Below are 16,571 nucleotides of genomic sequence, written 5' to 3'. Positions count from 1 at the left end.
CTCAAAAGTACTTCATTGGCTGTAAAGCGCTTTGGGTTGTTCTGAGCTCGTGAAATAGGCTACATAAATGCAAGTTTGTTCTTTCTTTTCTTTCATAGAATGTAAACAAAGTCTGTTTGCAATAGATGCTTCAAGTCTCATGCAAGGTTAGGAAGAATATCTCCCACTCCAACGTTACATTATATTATTGCAGACACTTACCACGGTAGAATGCAGACACTCCACCAATGCTAACAGATATTCCTCCAGTTTTTCTTTCAAAACACGTTTGACACTTATTCTTGATGACATAGGTTCCTTTTCTCTAACCGATACTACAGTGCTACTATAGTTTGGAGTTTCATCAAATGTTGTTTGTAGGAAAAGATGTTCGGTTTCCGAGAAGACTGCGCCACCTTTGTCCTCTTGAGCTGGGCTCTCTCCTTGCAGTGCACTTGGACAAGATAGCAACATTATTGCTGTTTATTATGTGTGCAATGATAGGACTAAAATCATTTAAACTTCGTGCAGAGATACTAGTCTCCGCTGGCACAACAATTAGACCCAGCAGAGTTGTACTCTAAAGAACTAAGGAGGCATTTCCCTTTCTTCTTGTTTCCCTATTTTATTCCCCATTCTTTCCACTCTCATTGACTATGATTTAACACAGACATTCTTTTTTCCAGCTTCTGTGATTTTTTTTTCTAAAGAGACTTGTTTCTGTATGAGAATCCAGATTTCTTCAAATACAATGCTCATACTCATTTCCCTTTCTTTCCCTGAAGATGTTTCCTTATGCTGGGGCACTGGTCATCCGCTGGTACCTCGCCCAAGTAACCATTCACCACATGTGTTAAGCCCAGACAGTGAATGGGGAAAATCACAGCTGAGCCGGATCCTGTCCTCACTTGATTAGTACACAGAACACATTTATTGGAAAACAGACATGATGGATGCGGTAAGGACCGCTCTTGAAGAAGTTTTAAGCTATATGTTAATAAAAGGCTGCATCACAGTTGAAGTATTAATGGACAAAATCTGTGGAAGCATGTGCCTGAAATCCCCATATGCTGGAAATTTACCAAATGGAGTTTAACAGGCTTAGGTCAAGCTGGTGAGTAGCTGTATTTTCTGACAGGTTAACAGATTTTGTTAGATACGTTGGGCTGAATTTTAATGGGGAAGGCGGGTTGGGGTGGGGGGCTCCGAGGCGACAGGCCCTGCCGAATTTAATGGTTTAAATGGGAAGTCTCTGTTTCCCACCCGCAGCCAGCCAGATTGAGAGGCTGGCTGGCTCCAGGCAGGTAAATCTGTAGTACTCAGCTGCATAGGGGAGGGAGGAAGGGATTGCATGGGGGGGGGGGGGGGGCAGGGTTGGCCTGGAGCAGCAGTGGGGGGGTGGGGGGGGGGAATCTGAAAAGATCGCGGGCCGGCCAGAGGAGCCGGAGGAGGGTGGAGTCCACATCACTGGCCAGCCAGAGGAGCCCGGGGGGGGGGGGGGGGGGGGGGGCGGGAATCCAGACCAACATGGGCCTTAATTGTAGGGTCTTAGGTGCGAGCCCTACATTGGGCAGTTTGTGCTTTACTTCTCATATTAGGGGGCAGTGGGTTCAAAACTGAGCTGTGTGAAAGGAAAACTTGAGCACTGCCAAATATCTAGTCTGGCCCCATTCTTTATTTTCATTCCCTCCACGTGGGAGACATCAGGTTATTCGTTCAGTTTGGCTTCATTTTCTGCTGTCTACCCTGATAGCCTCTCAGAAACCATAATCCTCTCTGATACCAAAGTGCTATATAATTACATGAGTAATTGCCTATAAATGTTGATCTTTACAACAACAACTTGTACTTATATAGCGTCTTTAATGTAGTAAAATGTCCCAAAGCGCTTCACAGGTGTGTTATAAGACAAACATTTGACACCGAGCCACATAAGAAATGAGGGCAGATGACCAAAAGCTTGGTCAGAGGTAGGTTTTAAGGAACATCGTAAAAGGAGGAAAGAGAGGTTGCGAGGCGGAGAGGTTTAGGGAGTTCCAGAGCTTAGGGCCTAGGCAGCTGAAGGCACGGCCACCGATGGTTACACATGTGTAACTACATAGCAGCTTTAAGAGTGAGATCAAGTGTTTGTTCAGACAAAAGGTCATTGACCTGAAACGTTAACTCAGTTTCTCTCTCCACAGATGCTGCCTGACCTGCTGAGTATTTCCAGCATTTTCTGGTTTTATTATAGGAAGAAAATGGAGTTCGAGAGACAGAGGGATTTAAAGATGGAGATTGACAGAGAGGGAGAAATCTGCAAGACAAGTAGAATGGGGGGGATGGGAGGTGTGTGAAAGGGGCCTGGACATTGAGAGACAGAAACAGGGGCAATGACTGAAATGATATGACCGGAATTGTGCTAAATGGCACAGTAGGGCGATAGAGGGAATAGTGGGACTAGCCTCAAAATGGGAGTACAGGAGATTTAAGTAAAAATGTCACATTAATGCGCAATTAATTTGATATTTTTTACATGATGTGTGTGTGGTGCATTTTTTATGCAAGATATTAAAGTTAGAAATTGTGGCTCTGTCATTGTACAATTCTTTATTCCAAAAGGTAACTCAGCTGGTCGATGTGTAATGTGCGTCACCTTAATTAGTGTGATAATTAAACGTCACATGGGACGAAAACCTATTTGTTCAAGAGTCTGTAAGTAAAGTAAGTAGGGATGTGATCTAATTGTCCCAGTAGGAGTTTACTTACACTATAAGTAACCCACTGTTTTAAGTAACTATTGGGAGTCCGAATAGCTCTTTACAGTACCGACGAGACCATCGCGATCATGGGCCGGCCGGGACCAGCATGGGGGGGTGGGGGTGGGGTGAGGATCGGCGGCCGGGAGCAGTGGTGGGGGATCCCCACGGGAACATCGGAAGCCTCATGGGGGAGGGGTTTGATTGGCGGCCTCGCGGAGCATCTCCGATCATGGGGGGTAGGCTAGGTAGAGACCCTGGATCCAGGAGGCTAGTGTAAAGGCACTTACCTCCTGGATGCAGCAGTCCTCGCCTTGCTGTAGCTGGCGAGTTTTACGAGGTGTGCAAAACTCAACCAGCTACAGTTAAACACAAAATGGAGGTTAAAGAAAAGGCTTCCAGCCTCATTATTATAAAATTTATAAATAGATGGGCCACCTCCTGGCAGCAGATTCAGATCAGGATTCACATTTTTAACACCTTAATTACCCCCATGCTCCTAACCCATATCTTTTTAGGTTAAAATTCCCCCCATTAATTTTGTACTGCAGAAGGCCTAGGGGGAAAAATTCAGTTGTTTGCGCCTCCCGTTAGCGCCTTAAGAGGGCGCTAATGGGGCGCAAAGCAACTAGCGCCTGGGCGCGGCGATGTTTGCGCCACTCGCGAAATTAACTAGACATTTTGCGGCGGCGCTAAACACTACCGCCACGATCTCCTGCGCCAGCAGATCATGACGTCAGTCGACTGCATATTGAGTGGCGCCCCCTGCCGCTAGCAACGATAGGTTGAGGGGAGCGTTTTGCAGTCAGGAAGGGACTGGGGGAGCGCTATTTAAAGGTGACCGCTTCCTGCCTTTTTTTGTTGGTGACATTTTTGCACCACGAATTCTGAGAGAGAGACTTCTGGAGAGATTCAACACTGTGTTTTGCATACTGAGCAGCACTTTGCAGGTTCATTTTGATTTGCCCTTCCTTGTATCTATTTAGAAGAGACTGCGGGGGCTGCACTCTGAGCTCTTTCCCTGGGTCTCTCCATTGTTCTTTCCAGCAGATTTGATGTACAAGTCTCTCCAGGCCGAGATTCAAGGCTGCAATGAGCAGGATGTGGATGGAGTGCAAAATCAACCCTCCTCTTTGATAAAAACAGAAAAATGCTGGAGAAACTCAGCAGGTCAAGCAGCATCTGTGAAGAGAGAACCAGGTCGATGACCTTTTGTCAGAACTCCCCTTTAAGAACTGGCTGGAGCCAGTGTGTCTGTGTTCCAGTGCTGACTGACATCACATGAGCTTCGCCAGCGCTCTGAGGTAGCGCCTCGCTCCTCAGCCTTTGCGCCTTAAGACAGGTGTGAAGCGCCTGATTTAGCGCTCCAATCACCTCCAGGGGCGATAAAAGCCAAGTTTGCCGTCGGAGGCGATAATTAGCGCCAGGTGCTAAACTTTGCGCACGGCCGCTAATGGCGCCCCAAACGGGGCGATACTGAATTTTTCCCCCCTAGTGTTTTCCTTTTCACAAAGAGAAAGCCTTCAGCCTTTCAAGATCATTTCTGACGTCACTACGTACTGCATCACCTTTGTTCATGGTAAGACCAACTCCACTATTATTAACTTCAACATCAAATCTAAAATTCATATTTTCTATTCATAGCTGTAGTGGGAATTACCTTGCGTCTATTCAGCATTTCATTCCTCCTCTCTCCCTCCCAAGGCCTTGTAGCATAAAGCTATTTCCTAATACGATTGTGGCACAGCACACTGTGAAATCAATATTAACTAGTAATGTCGAGCCATTTTAAAATCAATTCTTGTTGCAGTTTATTAACAGACATTCAAGGAACTTGCACTTAGATAAAAAATGTCTGCAGTGTTTCAAATTGTTCTAAGCTCAAGAAATAGTTTGGAATACAAGGTGCTATATTAGAAAATTCCTAGGTGAGGCAGGGTTACAACTTAAGATATAAATTTCAGCTCCTTAAAATGGTCCTCACTGATCTAATAGTTGTTCAGTTTACCTCTCTCCAGAAGCCGACTGGAAGAAATCCATTCCCGTTCTACAGTCCTTCAGCGTCAAAACGACCAATATTTGAGAAACAAGTTGATTTGGAAAATCTCTATTAAAAAAAAGTTTGGTGAAACAAACATGATATTGTTATTTTACTAGCCTGACACAGTCAGAACAAACCAGAAAAAAGAACACCCAGCTGCAAGCCATTTCTGATTAAACATGTCCTTAAAGCTCACTGTGATATTCTCATTATTCTGCAAGTTACTTTGAATAAATATTCAGAGTTTATTCATGCGGTCACAAATTGGCATTATTTCCATAAATTAAATATTTGATATCCAGTAGTTCAGTGCCAGAAACGTAAGTAACACGAGTTGCTGTTCCAAAGCACTAGGAAGTGGGATAGAATCATAGAATGATACAGCACAGAAGGCGGCCATTTGGCCCATCGTGCCTGTGTTGGCTCTTTGAAAGAACTATCCAATTAGTCCCAACCCCATGCTCTTTCCCCATATCCCTGCAAATGTTTCCACGTCCAATTTATCCAAATCCCTTTTGAAAGTTACCATTAACAACGGTGTCAAGTAAGGATTACAACACAAAGCGCCTCAGAAGTAGCTCTATTTCTAAAGCATGATACTTTGCATCATGGGAATATCAGACCTTACATGCACCAATATAGAGTTTGCTGGCCCACTCCTTCTGTTACTATAGAAAGGGAGAGAAAGATACACTGGGGAATGAAGCTGTGAAAGAGAAAACACAGAAGGGAAAGAAGAGAGACACTCAAACAGAAAGGGAGGTAGAGAGAGAGGGGAGCGAGAGAGAGAATGAGAGAGAATGAACGAGAGAGGGGGAGAAAAATAAAAAGAAGAGACAGATGGAAGAGAGACATATTAGTATCTTGAGTTAGAGGGTGCATGAAAGTTTTTGTGGAGTCAGTTGAATAAAATACATTTAGGGAACTATTGAATCAGCTTGTTCTGGATTTGTCAGGGTTGACATTGTGTGTGAGCCATGAGCAAATGTGGGCTTAAAAAATATAATTTTGCTCCAGAGCTTCAAGACTTTGTTCAAGCAAAATTAGGCCTGCTAACACCCCATTTATTCCAAAAGGCAGCATGTTCAGCTTTTCAAAGTAACTTTCCTTAGGCATAAACTATATGCAGTAAATGAAGTGGTTTATCACTAAGGTAGTAGTTATATTTAATTATGATAAATAAATAGTTTATTTTGGTGAATTTGTGTTCAAAGATGGTAGTATTAAGGAATGGAACATTTTCTATTCTTTACTTTTATTATCAACTTTGAGCACTACCAAATCAGGTACATGATCGCTTGGTATAGGATGAAGTTCATCTGTTAAATAAAGGGTTATTAAACAATTCCAGGATTTTTCATGCTGCCAGTTACCTTTTCGATCCTTAAGCACATTCAGGAGTTATCCAAGACTGGAAAATTCAGTGTCCAATTATTACTGAATAGTCAACAAAGAGCATCCTGTGGCTCAAATTTCCAGGATTAATATACCAACCTGCAGACAACGGATGGAAGCTCTACATTTTCTTCAATATCCTCCTCTGGTCGGTATGCCAATAACCATCTCATTATCGCTTCTCTGAGAATCTGTGGTTTGTCACCCGTAGACATTAGATAATGCTCAGCAATACCGTCCAGTTGTTCTGGTAAAGTGCATTTCGCTAATGCTTGCGAGAGACATTTAGCTGCAGAACTGGAGAATAATTTTAAATAGCTAGATGTTAATTATTTATAAAATTAAAAGTCTAATGTCTGGAGCATGTGAAAATTGTCCATTCTTCAAAATATCATAAATGCATAAACCCATTATTTAACCACTATTAAATTAATCATGCTGATTCACTCAAATACAAACAAGTAGGAAAAACTACCAATCAAAAACCAGTAATCGAAACTGAACCAAAGTTACCAATCGTTAACCACCAATTGCCACAAATAAACCACTTAAACCATTCATTTTTTTCCCTGCGATTTCTTTAAGTTGCCATGTTTTTATTTCTCTGCAACTAGTTGAACTACATATGTACCTAAAAAATACAAGTTATATAACAGAAAACAAAGTTAAAATCTTTACGAATCTTTACGTTATATACCTATAAATATCTCTGGATTCACTACAACGTGATGCAGTCCTGACTGAAAGAGTGTCAATTACAACTTGGTGTTGCAAGCTGGGTAGAATGCAGAAAAATCGTGAACTAAATTGAGCACAAGTCAGACACCATGGGGCATACATCACAGAAACATAAACTGAAATAAGAACAAACACGAACACAGACGTAAATCAAGGCAAGAAGTAATGACAGCCATGATGGACTGCATAGCCAGAAGTGTTGCTACAACAAGAGTGACTGGATGAGGCTCGGGAATTAACTAATTTTCCCCTAGGAATGCATATTTTAGCACCCTTCAGCAATCCTGGGCAATACCACTGACTCAACGCAGACCCCGGATCAAATCCAGGACTTTCCTGGTCTATATGGCTCATTTCTATGCTGTGTAATCAATTTACCCAGCAAGCAAGCAAGCATATCTGGCCCATTCTAGTGTTTAGCTCAAGTAACAGCCTGGGTGCAGCATGCCCATCTGTTCTCATAAAATGTGAAAGGGGAAAGTTGAAGTATTAATGTGTTGGAGATTTTTAAAAATTACGTGAAATTCTGTACTCTAATTTTGAAACAAATGATCACCACCTTGAACTTTCACAGAAGCTCGACTCACCTGGATGGTTTGCACGTGGATCCGGAAAAGATTTTCCAGAAATCCTTGTCTGGAACGGTCAAGTTTCCATGAAGAATAGCCTCTAGCAGCCGAAAGCTTTCAGCCTCAGTCTGCTGTGAGCTGATGCTCCGAAGTGTGATGGCCCAGATCTTGGCCCAGAGCTTCTGCAGGTCTAATCTCTGTGCAGCATTAAGGGCCGACATCAGTCTCTGGCACACAGCAATCTCACTGAGGCAGCAAAGCACATAAGGAATTCTCTCTCCGCGTCTCTGCTGAGACAGGATCTGGTGCAATATGGTCAGAATGGGAACAAGCTCATAGGGGGGTACACTCGATGGATACTTTGCAACCAGAACTGTAGTAATTTGTAACCTTAGAAACAAAAGCAAAAGTCTGCCATCATTTACAATACACTTGAACATTTTTTAGAATTTAAAATTTCATTAACACATTCCAACATTTAAAAACAAACTGAACTGAAATTTAAATTAAAATGATCTTTTAAAAAGTCAAGACTATGTTCATGAGTCCAATTAGAAACTACAAATGAGATTTTTTATACAGACTAGTGTAACTCCTGTGGCTCATGGATTAAGAGAGAAATTGTTGGGGCTCTTTCAGCATAAAATGACATAACATGTTACAGATGATATATTATATGGTATAAATGTCTCTCTCCCCTCCCTTATCTTTGTTTTTGTCACTTTCCTCCATCACTTTTATTTCTTTTGTGCTCGATCATTTGTTTCTTGCTCTCTCTTCCTCACGTTTTCCCTTTTTGTCTCTTCAACAGATTACCTTTCACTGTTGGAGCTGTTGCCTGACGAACAGCACAGGGAAGATGATGGAATCAGACGGGTCGGTCGCTCAATCAGGCAGGGAAAAGGAAAGGGTGGGGGGGGGGGGGGGGGTGGTTAATATATATTAGCTAGATGTTGGCCCATTTTTTTGACTGCATAACTGTCTCATAGGAAACTCTTCATTAAACAACTAAAACAAGGAAGGGCGAAGGGAAAGGATATCTCAGTCTTGCTAAAGCTTTGCTAGAGTTCAAAGGGGAAAAGTGGAGAAGAGGAGGAAGAAAAAGAACTACAGCCTTCAATTTGCACGAGGAGTACCACTACCGCAGAGATGGGTGGCATTTCCTAGCTTAAAATATTCCAAACTCTGTAGTCTTTATTGACCTCAATAGGCCCATCAAACTAAATAGAAAATTTCCAACCTAACCTAGCCATCTTTATTGACCTTAACTTCACACACCCAGAAGGAAATTTTAAAGGAACGTTGATGGTGATGTGGAATGGTCTGCTACCCTAGGTAAGGTGGTCTGTGGATGTGGAAGAGAAAACGGGAAGAAGTGTAAAGTTTGGGGCAATTAATAATAAAATCAGTATTAGGCACATTTCTAGTTTTAATAGTAAACATACCATGGTATCATATCAAAATCATTCTGCGATTTTTGCAGACCATCTCGTACCACTTCCCATCCCAATTCAACACATCTACGTTTGCTCGGCGTCCCCTGATGGGAGGGGCTTTGCGGTGAATCTTTATCTGTTACAGGCGACACAAACACTCTGGAGTCTTGACCAAACAACTGAAAGCAAAAAAGAAAATAAACAGATTCCACCTAAAGAGCTCTCATGGTAAAAATGTTATTTGCTTCCTTCAATGTATTACTGAACATCTGGGTTATGATTTGTTGTAAAAAATACATGAACGGTTTACATACAACCCAAGATCTATTCAAGCCATTATCATTAATCAACACCTCACCTCCCAAGTTGGAAGGTGATTTATTAGAGGAAGTGTCAGGAGTCCAATTTTCATTTCTACTTTACCTGATGACAGATATCAGCAGCCAGATCGACAAGGTTGTCCTTGACAGCAACATGGCGCATTCCTGCTGAGTACCTTCCTCTGCTTCCTATGTGGCTCACTTCACTGATAATTGTTTCATAAAGACTATAAAGCAGGTTCTGCCATTTCAACCAGTCAGCTGCAAATGCTCCTATTGCACAGAAACACAAAATATAATACAGTTTTGATGTAATTACATTGCACATATACATTATATATTTTTGACAAACAATATTCACATACAGGCCATTGCCGGGAGCGGTGAGAGCAGAGACTCAGTGAGCATTTAAACTCACTTTCGCGGGCTTTCTTTCACAGGAATACCAATCTCAGACCGGCGGCGGCGGCATTCTAGAGCCACGTCATGATTCAAAACGTGACGCGGACAGGAGGGAGCAGCTGATTGGCTGAGTATGGCCAGGTGAGTACTTATACTACTCTATAGTTTGACAGTTAAGGTTCATAGTTTATAAAGTTTAGGAGGTCTTAATTTTGTGGTTATAGTTTCTAAGGTCTCTGTTGTGTAGCGGGGAGTGGTAGTAAACAAGGGCCCTTGAATATATCATTTAATTGTAGTATAATTGGCGGTATTGATTTAATTTAAATTAATTAAAGGGTAAATCATGGCAGGACAGCTCGGCCCCGTGGCATGCTTCTCCTGCACTATGTGGGAAATCAGGGATACTTCCTTTGTCCCTGATGACCATGTGTGCGGGAAATGTATCCAGCTGCAGCTACTGGCAGACCGCACTGCGGCGCTGGAGCTGCGAATGGATACATACTGGAGCATTCGCGATGCTGAGGACGTCGTGCATATCACGCTTAATCAGTTGGTCACACCGCAGGTAAAGGCTGCGCAGGCAGGAAGGGAATGAGTAGTAGGCGCAAGCAGGTAGTGCAGGGGTCCCCTGTGGCCAGCCCCCTCTCAAACAGATATACCGCTTTGGATATTGTTGGGGAGGATGGCTCATCGGGGGAAGGCAGCAGCAACCAACTTCCTGGCACCATGGGTGATTGTCTCGGAGCGGCTGCAGGGCATTCTGGAGGGGGAGGGTGAACAGCCAGTTGTTGTGGTGCATATAGGTACCAACGATATAGGTAAAAAACGGGATGAGGTCCTAAAAGCTGAATATAGGGAGTTAGGAGGTAAATTAAAAAATAGGACCTCAAAGGTAGTAATCACAGGATTGCTACCAGTGCCACGTGCTAGTCAGAGTAGAAATAGAAGGATATTTCAGATGAATACGTGGCTAGAAGAATGGTGCAAGGGGGAGGGATTCAAATTCCTGGGACATTGGAACCAGTTCTGGGGGAGATGGGACCAGTACAAACTGGACGGTTTGCACCTGGGCAGGACCGGGACCGATGTCCTAGGGGGAGTGTTTGCTAGTGCTGTTGGGGAGGGTTTAAATTAAAATGGCAGGGGGTTGGGAACCTGTGCAGGGAGACAGAGGACAGGGAAGCAAGGTTAGTAGCAAAAGACATGAAGGAGAAAAGCAAAAAAGTGGAAGTCAGAGAAATCAAGCGTGTAAATCAAACATGGCCACAGTAATAATTCTGAAAGGTCTAAGAGTGTTAAAAAAACAAGCCTGAAGGCTTTGTGTCTTAATGCGAGGAGCATTCATAATAAGGTGGATGAATTAGCTGCGCAAATAGATGTAAACGGATATGATATAATTGGGGTTATGGAGACATGGCTCCAGGGTTGACCAAGGCTGGTAATTCAACACTCAGGGGTATTCAATATTCAGGAAGGTCAGGCAAAAAGGAAAAGGCGATGGGGTAGCATTGCTGGTTAAAGAGGAGATTAACACAATAGTAAGGAAGGATATTAGCTCTGATGATGTGGAATCTGTATGGGTAGAGCTGAGAAATACCATGGAGCAGAAAACGTTAGTGGGAGTTGTATACAGACCCCCAAACAGTAATGCTGAGGTTGGGGATGGCATTAAACGGGAATTTAGAGATGCGTGCAATAAGGGCACAGCAGTTATCATGGGTGACTTTAATCTACATATAGATTGGTCTAACCAAATTAGTAACAATACTGTGGAAGAGGAATTCCTAGAGTGTATACGGGATGGTTTCCTGGACCAATATGTCGAGGAACCAACTAGAGATCAGGCCATCTTAGACTGGGTATTATGTAATGAGAAAGGATTAATTAGCAATCTTGTTGTGCAAGGCCCCTGGGGAGGAGCGATCATAATATGCTGGAATTCTTCATTAAGATGGAGAGTTAAGTAGTTGATTCAGAGACATGGATACTGAATTTAAATAAGGAAACTACGATGGTATGAGGCGCGAGTTGGCTAGGATGGATTAGGGAACGTTACTTAAAGGGTTGGTGGTGAATAGGCAATGGCAAACATTTAAAGATCGCATGGGTGAACTACAGAATTTGTTCATCCCTGTTTGGCATAAAAATAAAACAAAAAAGGTGACTCAACATTGGCTATCAAGGGAAATTAGGGATAACATAAGATCCAAGGAGAGGACATATAAATTGGCCAGAAAAAGCAGTAAACCTGAGGATTGGGAGTTTAGGATTCAGCAAAGGAGGACAAAGGGATTAATTAAGAGGGGGGAAATAGAGTATGAGAGTAAGCTTGCAGGGAACATAAAAACTGACTGTAAAAGCTTCTATAGATATGTGAAGAGAAAAAGATTGGTAAAATCAAGCGTAGGTCCCTTGCAGTCAGAATCAGGGGAATTTATAATAGGGAACAAAGACATGGCAGACCAATTAAATACATACTTTGGTTCTGTCTTCACAAAGGAGGACACAAGTAAACTCCCAGAGATGTCAGGGAACATAGGGTCTAATGAGAGGGAGGAACTGAATGAAATCAGTATTTGTAGGGAAATGGTGTTAGGGAAATTGACGGGATTGAAAGCCGATAAATCCCCAGGGCCTGATAATCTACATCCTAGGGTACTTAAGGAAGCGGCCCTAGAAATAGTAGATGCATTGCTGGTCATCTTCCAAAATTCTATAGACTCTGGAACAGTTCCCATGGATTGGAGGGTAGCTAATGTAACCCCACTATTTAAAAAAGGTGGTAGAGAAAAAACGGGGAATTACAGACCAGTAAGCCTGATATCGGTAGTGGGGAAAATGCTAGAGTCCATTATAAAAGATGTAATAGCAGAACACTTGGAAAACAGTGACAGGATCGCACAAAGTCAACATGGATTTACAAAAGGTAAATCGTGCTTGACTAATCTACTGGAATTTTTTGAGGATGTAACTGGTAGAATAGATAAGGGAGAACTAGTGGATGTGGTGTATTTGGACTTTCAGAAGGCTTTCAATAAGGTCCCGCATAAGAGACTAGCGTGCAAAGTTAAAGCACATGGGATTGTGGGTAAGGTACTGACTTGGATAGAAAACTGGTTGGCAGACAGGAAGCAGAGTTGGAATAAACGGGTCTTTTTCCGAGTGGAAGGCAGTGACTAGTGGGGTACCGCAGGGATCGGTGCTAGGACCCCAGTTATTCACAATATATATTAATGATGATCTAGACGAGGGAACTAGATGTAATATCTCCAAGTTTGCAAACGACACAAAGCTGGGTGGGCGTGTGTGCTGTGAGGAGGATGCAGAGAAACTCCAGTACGATTTGGACAGGTTGGGCGATTGGGCAGATGCATGGCAGATGCAGTATAATGTGGATAAATATGAGGTTATCCACTTCGGTGGCAAAAACAGGAAGACAGATTATCTGAACGGCAATAGATTGGGAAAAAGGGAAGTGCAACAAGACCTGGGTGTCCTTGTGCACCAGTCGCTGAAGGTAAGCATGCAGGTGCAGCAGGCGGTTAAGAAGGCAAATGGTATGCTGGCCTTCATAGTGAGAGGATTAGAGTACAGGAGCAAGGATGTCTTGCTGCAGTTGTACAGGGCCTTGGTGAGACCACACCTTGAGTATTGTGTGCAGTTCTGGTCGCCTTATCTGAGGAAGGATGTTCTTGCCATGGAGGGAGTGCAACGAAGATTCACCAGACTGATACCTGGGATGGCAGGAATGACGTATGAAGATAGATTGAGTCGATTAGGCTTATATTCACTAGAGTTTAGAAGAATGAGAGGGGATCTCATTGAAACTTATAAAATTCTAACAGGACTAGATGCAGGAAGGCTGTTCCCGATGGCAGGGGAGTCCAGAACCAGGGGTCACAGTCTAAGGATAAGGGGTAAGCCATTTAGGACTGAAATGAGGAGGAATTTCTTCACCCAGAGAGTGGTGAACCTGTGGAATTCTCTACCACAGAAGACAGTTGAGGCCAATTCATTAAATATATTCAAGAAGGAGTTAGATATATTTCTTAAGGCTAAGGGGATCAAGGGATATGGGAAGAAAGCAGGGACAGGGTACTGAATTTGGATGATCAGCCATGATCGCATTGAATGGCGGAGCAGGCTCGAGGGGCCGAATGGCCTACTCCTGCTCCTATCTTCTATGTTTCTATGTAACTATTGAAGAAGATCTATAATAGTTTCAGCATGTTAGTATCAGTTTGTACTAGCTCTCTGTGTTCTCCAGAAATCAGTCAGACTTACTGATTATATATACACATTTCCCCATTGTTTGACAGACTGTGACTCACAACACATTAATTGACCCTCAGCTGGTGAAATAAAAATGCAAATTTCTATACCTTGCAGAGACAGCTCACAGAAACCATAATCAACTATGTGTGTACTGTTACTAGTAATAAAGAATTTAAATCAATAATCTAATGGAGACAAAAATACATTTTTACACACTATATGTAACTTGTGCACAAGTACAGTATAAACTAAATATACAGGCCATGAGATTATAAAAGATAACTGAAAACTTCCATCAATCTGCCTCTGTACCTTTTTCCTGAGTTTTAGCCCCATTTGGGTGATGGGCTCGAAGCTGCAGTCGAAAGAATTCAATGATTTCTTCCTTTAGGGAATCCTGGGGATGCTTCTGAGTCCAAATGTACAACAGCGTTGAGAAGACCACCTCCCCCAATTTGCACACACGAATACGACAATTCATTACGCACATGTTGAGGAAGACATTGAGAGCTGACATGATGTGCTCAATGACAGCGAAGGCTTGTTCCTGTCTGCATTACAGAAGCATGATTGAAAACAATCCTTGAACCACGCTTACATTTTTTGTTAAAGCTACCTTCACCTACAGTCAGTGAAAAATCTTTAAATGTCCATAACTAGGGGTTTTGGCTGACTGATACCACAGTGCATCACGCCTGGCCATGGGTTTCTTCACTAGGGTAGGCTAGTATACTTTAACAATAATTTGTTACAGAAGGCTATTTGCCTGAAAGGTAATTTGGCGCAATATTGCATTAGCATCAAATAGTCCATTTTCCGTTTGGTTAAATAACCTCCCTCTCACTTCTGCCTTCATTTGAAAGTGGGACAGTCAAGGAACAGATTTATCCACAAATCAGGTGTACTTCTTCAAGGGAGGGCTGGTCCTTCTGGGTTTCTTCCCGTTTTTGGAAATTAAGATTTCTAGTACTGCGATAACCACGATACATTTTTTACGTTGATACATAAAGCAAGTAAGAAGTCCAAATTCAGCTGAAAGTCACAGCGCTGGGCATAAATATCAAGTCCAAAACTAGGTTTTTGAAAGAGACCGAGACCGTCAAGTAAAAACTATGATGAAATCATTAAAAGACATAAAGCACAATAAAATGGATAACTTTAATCATGTTATCTTGAAAGATGTAATTTTTGAATTATTTTACTTTGTTTAAACTCTTATTTTGGATATTAGAAATTTATTGAGAAAAATACAGAGGTTGAAAAAAATTTCAGACAGCATTTTAAACAATTCGTAGGAACCCTGTGGCTGGTTGCACAATCACTGGGTGACACACTCTTGGTACAAAATTGTGTGTCACATGTTTAACAGTGACCATACTAATCACAGCATTACCTACAGGATAAACAGATATTGCTGCTACTTAAAATGACTCATCAATGAAACACGTGTCCACGTACCTAAAAAAATGATATATGAAAAAAGCACAATACCTTGCATTCTGCATTGCCTTTGCAAAGAAGTCAAACAGTTTGGAGGTCAGGCCTTCAGACTGGAAACAGCAGCCTCTGACAAGGGTATGAATTATTCTGGCCACAAGAACCCGGTTAGTATCTCTAGATGGTCTCAGGTACATCTTGAAGTATAAGGTTGTTAAATCTGAAAGGCAGATGGAGACTGCTCATCAGCCACTAATTAGTCTTAACTCTTTAAACCTGCAGGTTTAGGCTTTCTCTAAAAAAAATTTTTTTAAACATACTGATGAGAAAATTTCAGAGACTCATTTAAGGCTCGAGACTATTCTGTTCTCTCCAGAGGCTCTGGAATATGATTCACTCCACTGAACTCATGGGTGCAGATTTGTCACCTGCTGATTTTTAGGATAACTAGCATTCAAAATAAATCTTAGGCCTTGTTTATATTTCTACTAGCTGGAGTGCCCGGCAGTGCCGAGGGTTATTTGAGGGCATATTGTTGTTGGAAGAGAGAGAGACTGGGGGGAGAAGCGAGAGACTGGGGGGAGAAGAGAGAGACGAGAGGGAAGAGAGAAAGAGACTGCTGGATTTAGTTTGGTATTAGCCTGGAGAGAGGGGGGGAAGGAGCGCCTCAGGCCTGGCCCAATCGACCCCTGCGAAGGAAGGAAGAAGGCGAGCTCTCCCTCCCTGTCCCACCCCCTCACTCTTTCCCTCCCTCCCCGCCCCTCTCCTCACTCTCCCTCCCGCTCTCCTCTCCCTCCCTCCCGCTCTCCTCACCCTCTCCTCTCCCTCCCCCTCCCCTCTCCCTCTCTCTCCCTGCTCTCCCTCCCTCCCTCCCTCCCCCCCCCTCCTCTCCCTCCCCTCCCTCCCCCCTTCTCTCCCTCCCCTCGCCCTCCCCCCCTCCCCTTCCCCCCTCTTCTCTCCCTCCCTCCCCCCTTCTCTCCCTCCCTCCCCCCTCTTCTCTCCCTCCCTCTCCCCCTCTTCTCTTCTCTCCCTCCCTCCCCCCCTCTTCTCTCCCTCCCCTCCTCTCCCTCCCTCTCCTCTCTCTCCCTCCCTCTCCTCTCCTCTCTCTCCCTCCCCCCTCTCCTCTCCCTCCCTCTCCTCTCCCTCCCTCTCCTCTCCCTCCCCTCACCCTCCCCCGTCTCCTCTCTCCCTCCCTCCCCCTCTCCCTCCCTCCCCTCTCCTTCCCACCCCTCTCCCTCCCC

At 43.3% G+C, this 16,571-nt stretch overlaps 1 protein-coding gene across 2 annotated transcripts in view; it reads right to left on the bottom strand.

The window, feature by feature from the left end:
* The window catches only part of atm (ATM serine/threonine kinase), a 206,445-nt gene that overhangs the window by 169,160 nt on the left and 20,714 nt on the right, over positions 1–16,571 (bottom strand). For both annotated transcript variants that reach the window (XM_085999094.1, XM_085999096.1), the window contains exons 6-13: positions 15,385–15,550; positions 14,206–14,444; positions 9,320–9,489; positions 8,906–9,075; positions 7,479–7,850; positions 6,253–6,450; positions 4,726–4,824; positions 202–433 (exon numbers count right to left, since the gene is read on the bottom strand). In XM_085999094.1, the coding sequence (XP_085855220.1) occupies positions 202–433; positions 4,726–4,824; positions 6,253–6,450; positions 7,479–7,850; positions 8,906–9,075; positions 9,320–9,489; positions 14,206–14,444; positions 15,385–15,550 (1,646 nt within the window). The remainder of the gene's footprint in view (positions 1–201; positions 434–4,725; positions 4,825–6,252; positions 6,451–7,478; positions 7,851–8,905; positions 9,076–9,319; positions 9,490–14,205; positions 14,445–15,384; positions 15,551–16,571) is intronic.

The sequence above is a fragment of the Somniosus microcephalus genome, chromosome 10 (assembly GCF_052327205.1).
Source record: "Somniosus microcephalus isolate GS21.2 chromosome 10, FLI_Smic_1.0, whole genome shotgun sequence".
Lineage (NCBI taxonomy): Eukaryota > Metazoa > Chordata > Chondrichthyes > Squaliformes > Somniosidae > Somniosus > Somniosus microcephalus.
Note: the sequence above shows the minus strand (reverse complement) of the source record. Positions and strands in the feature narration are given on the sequence as shown.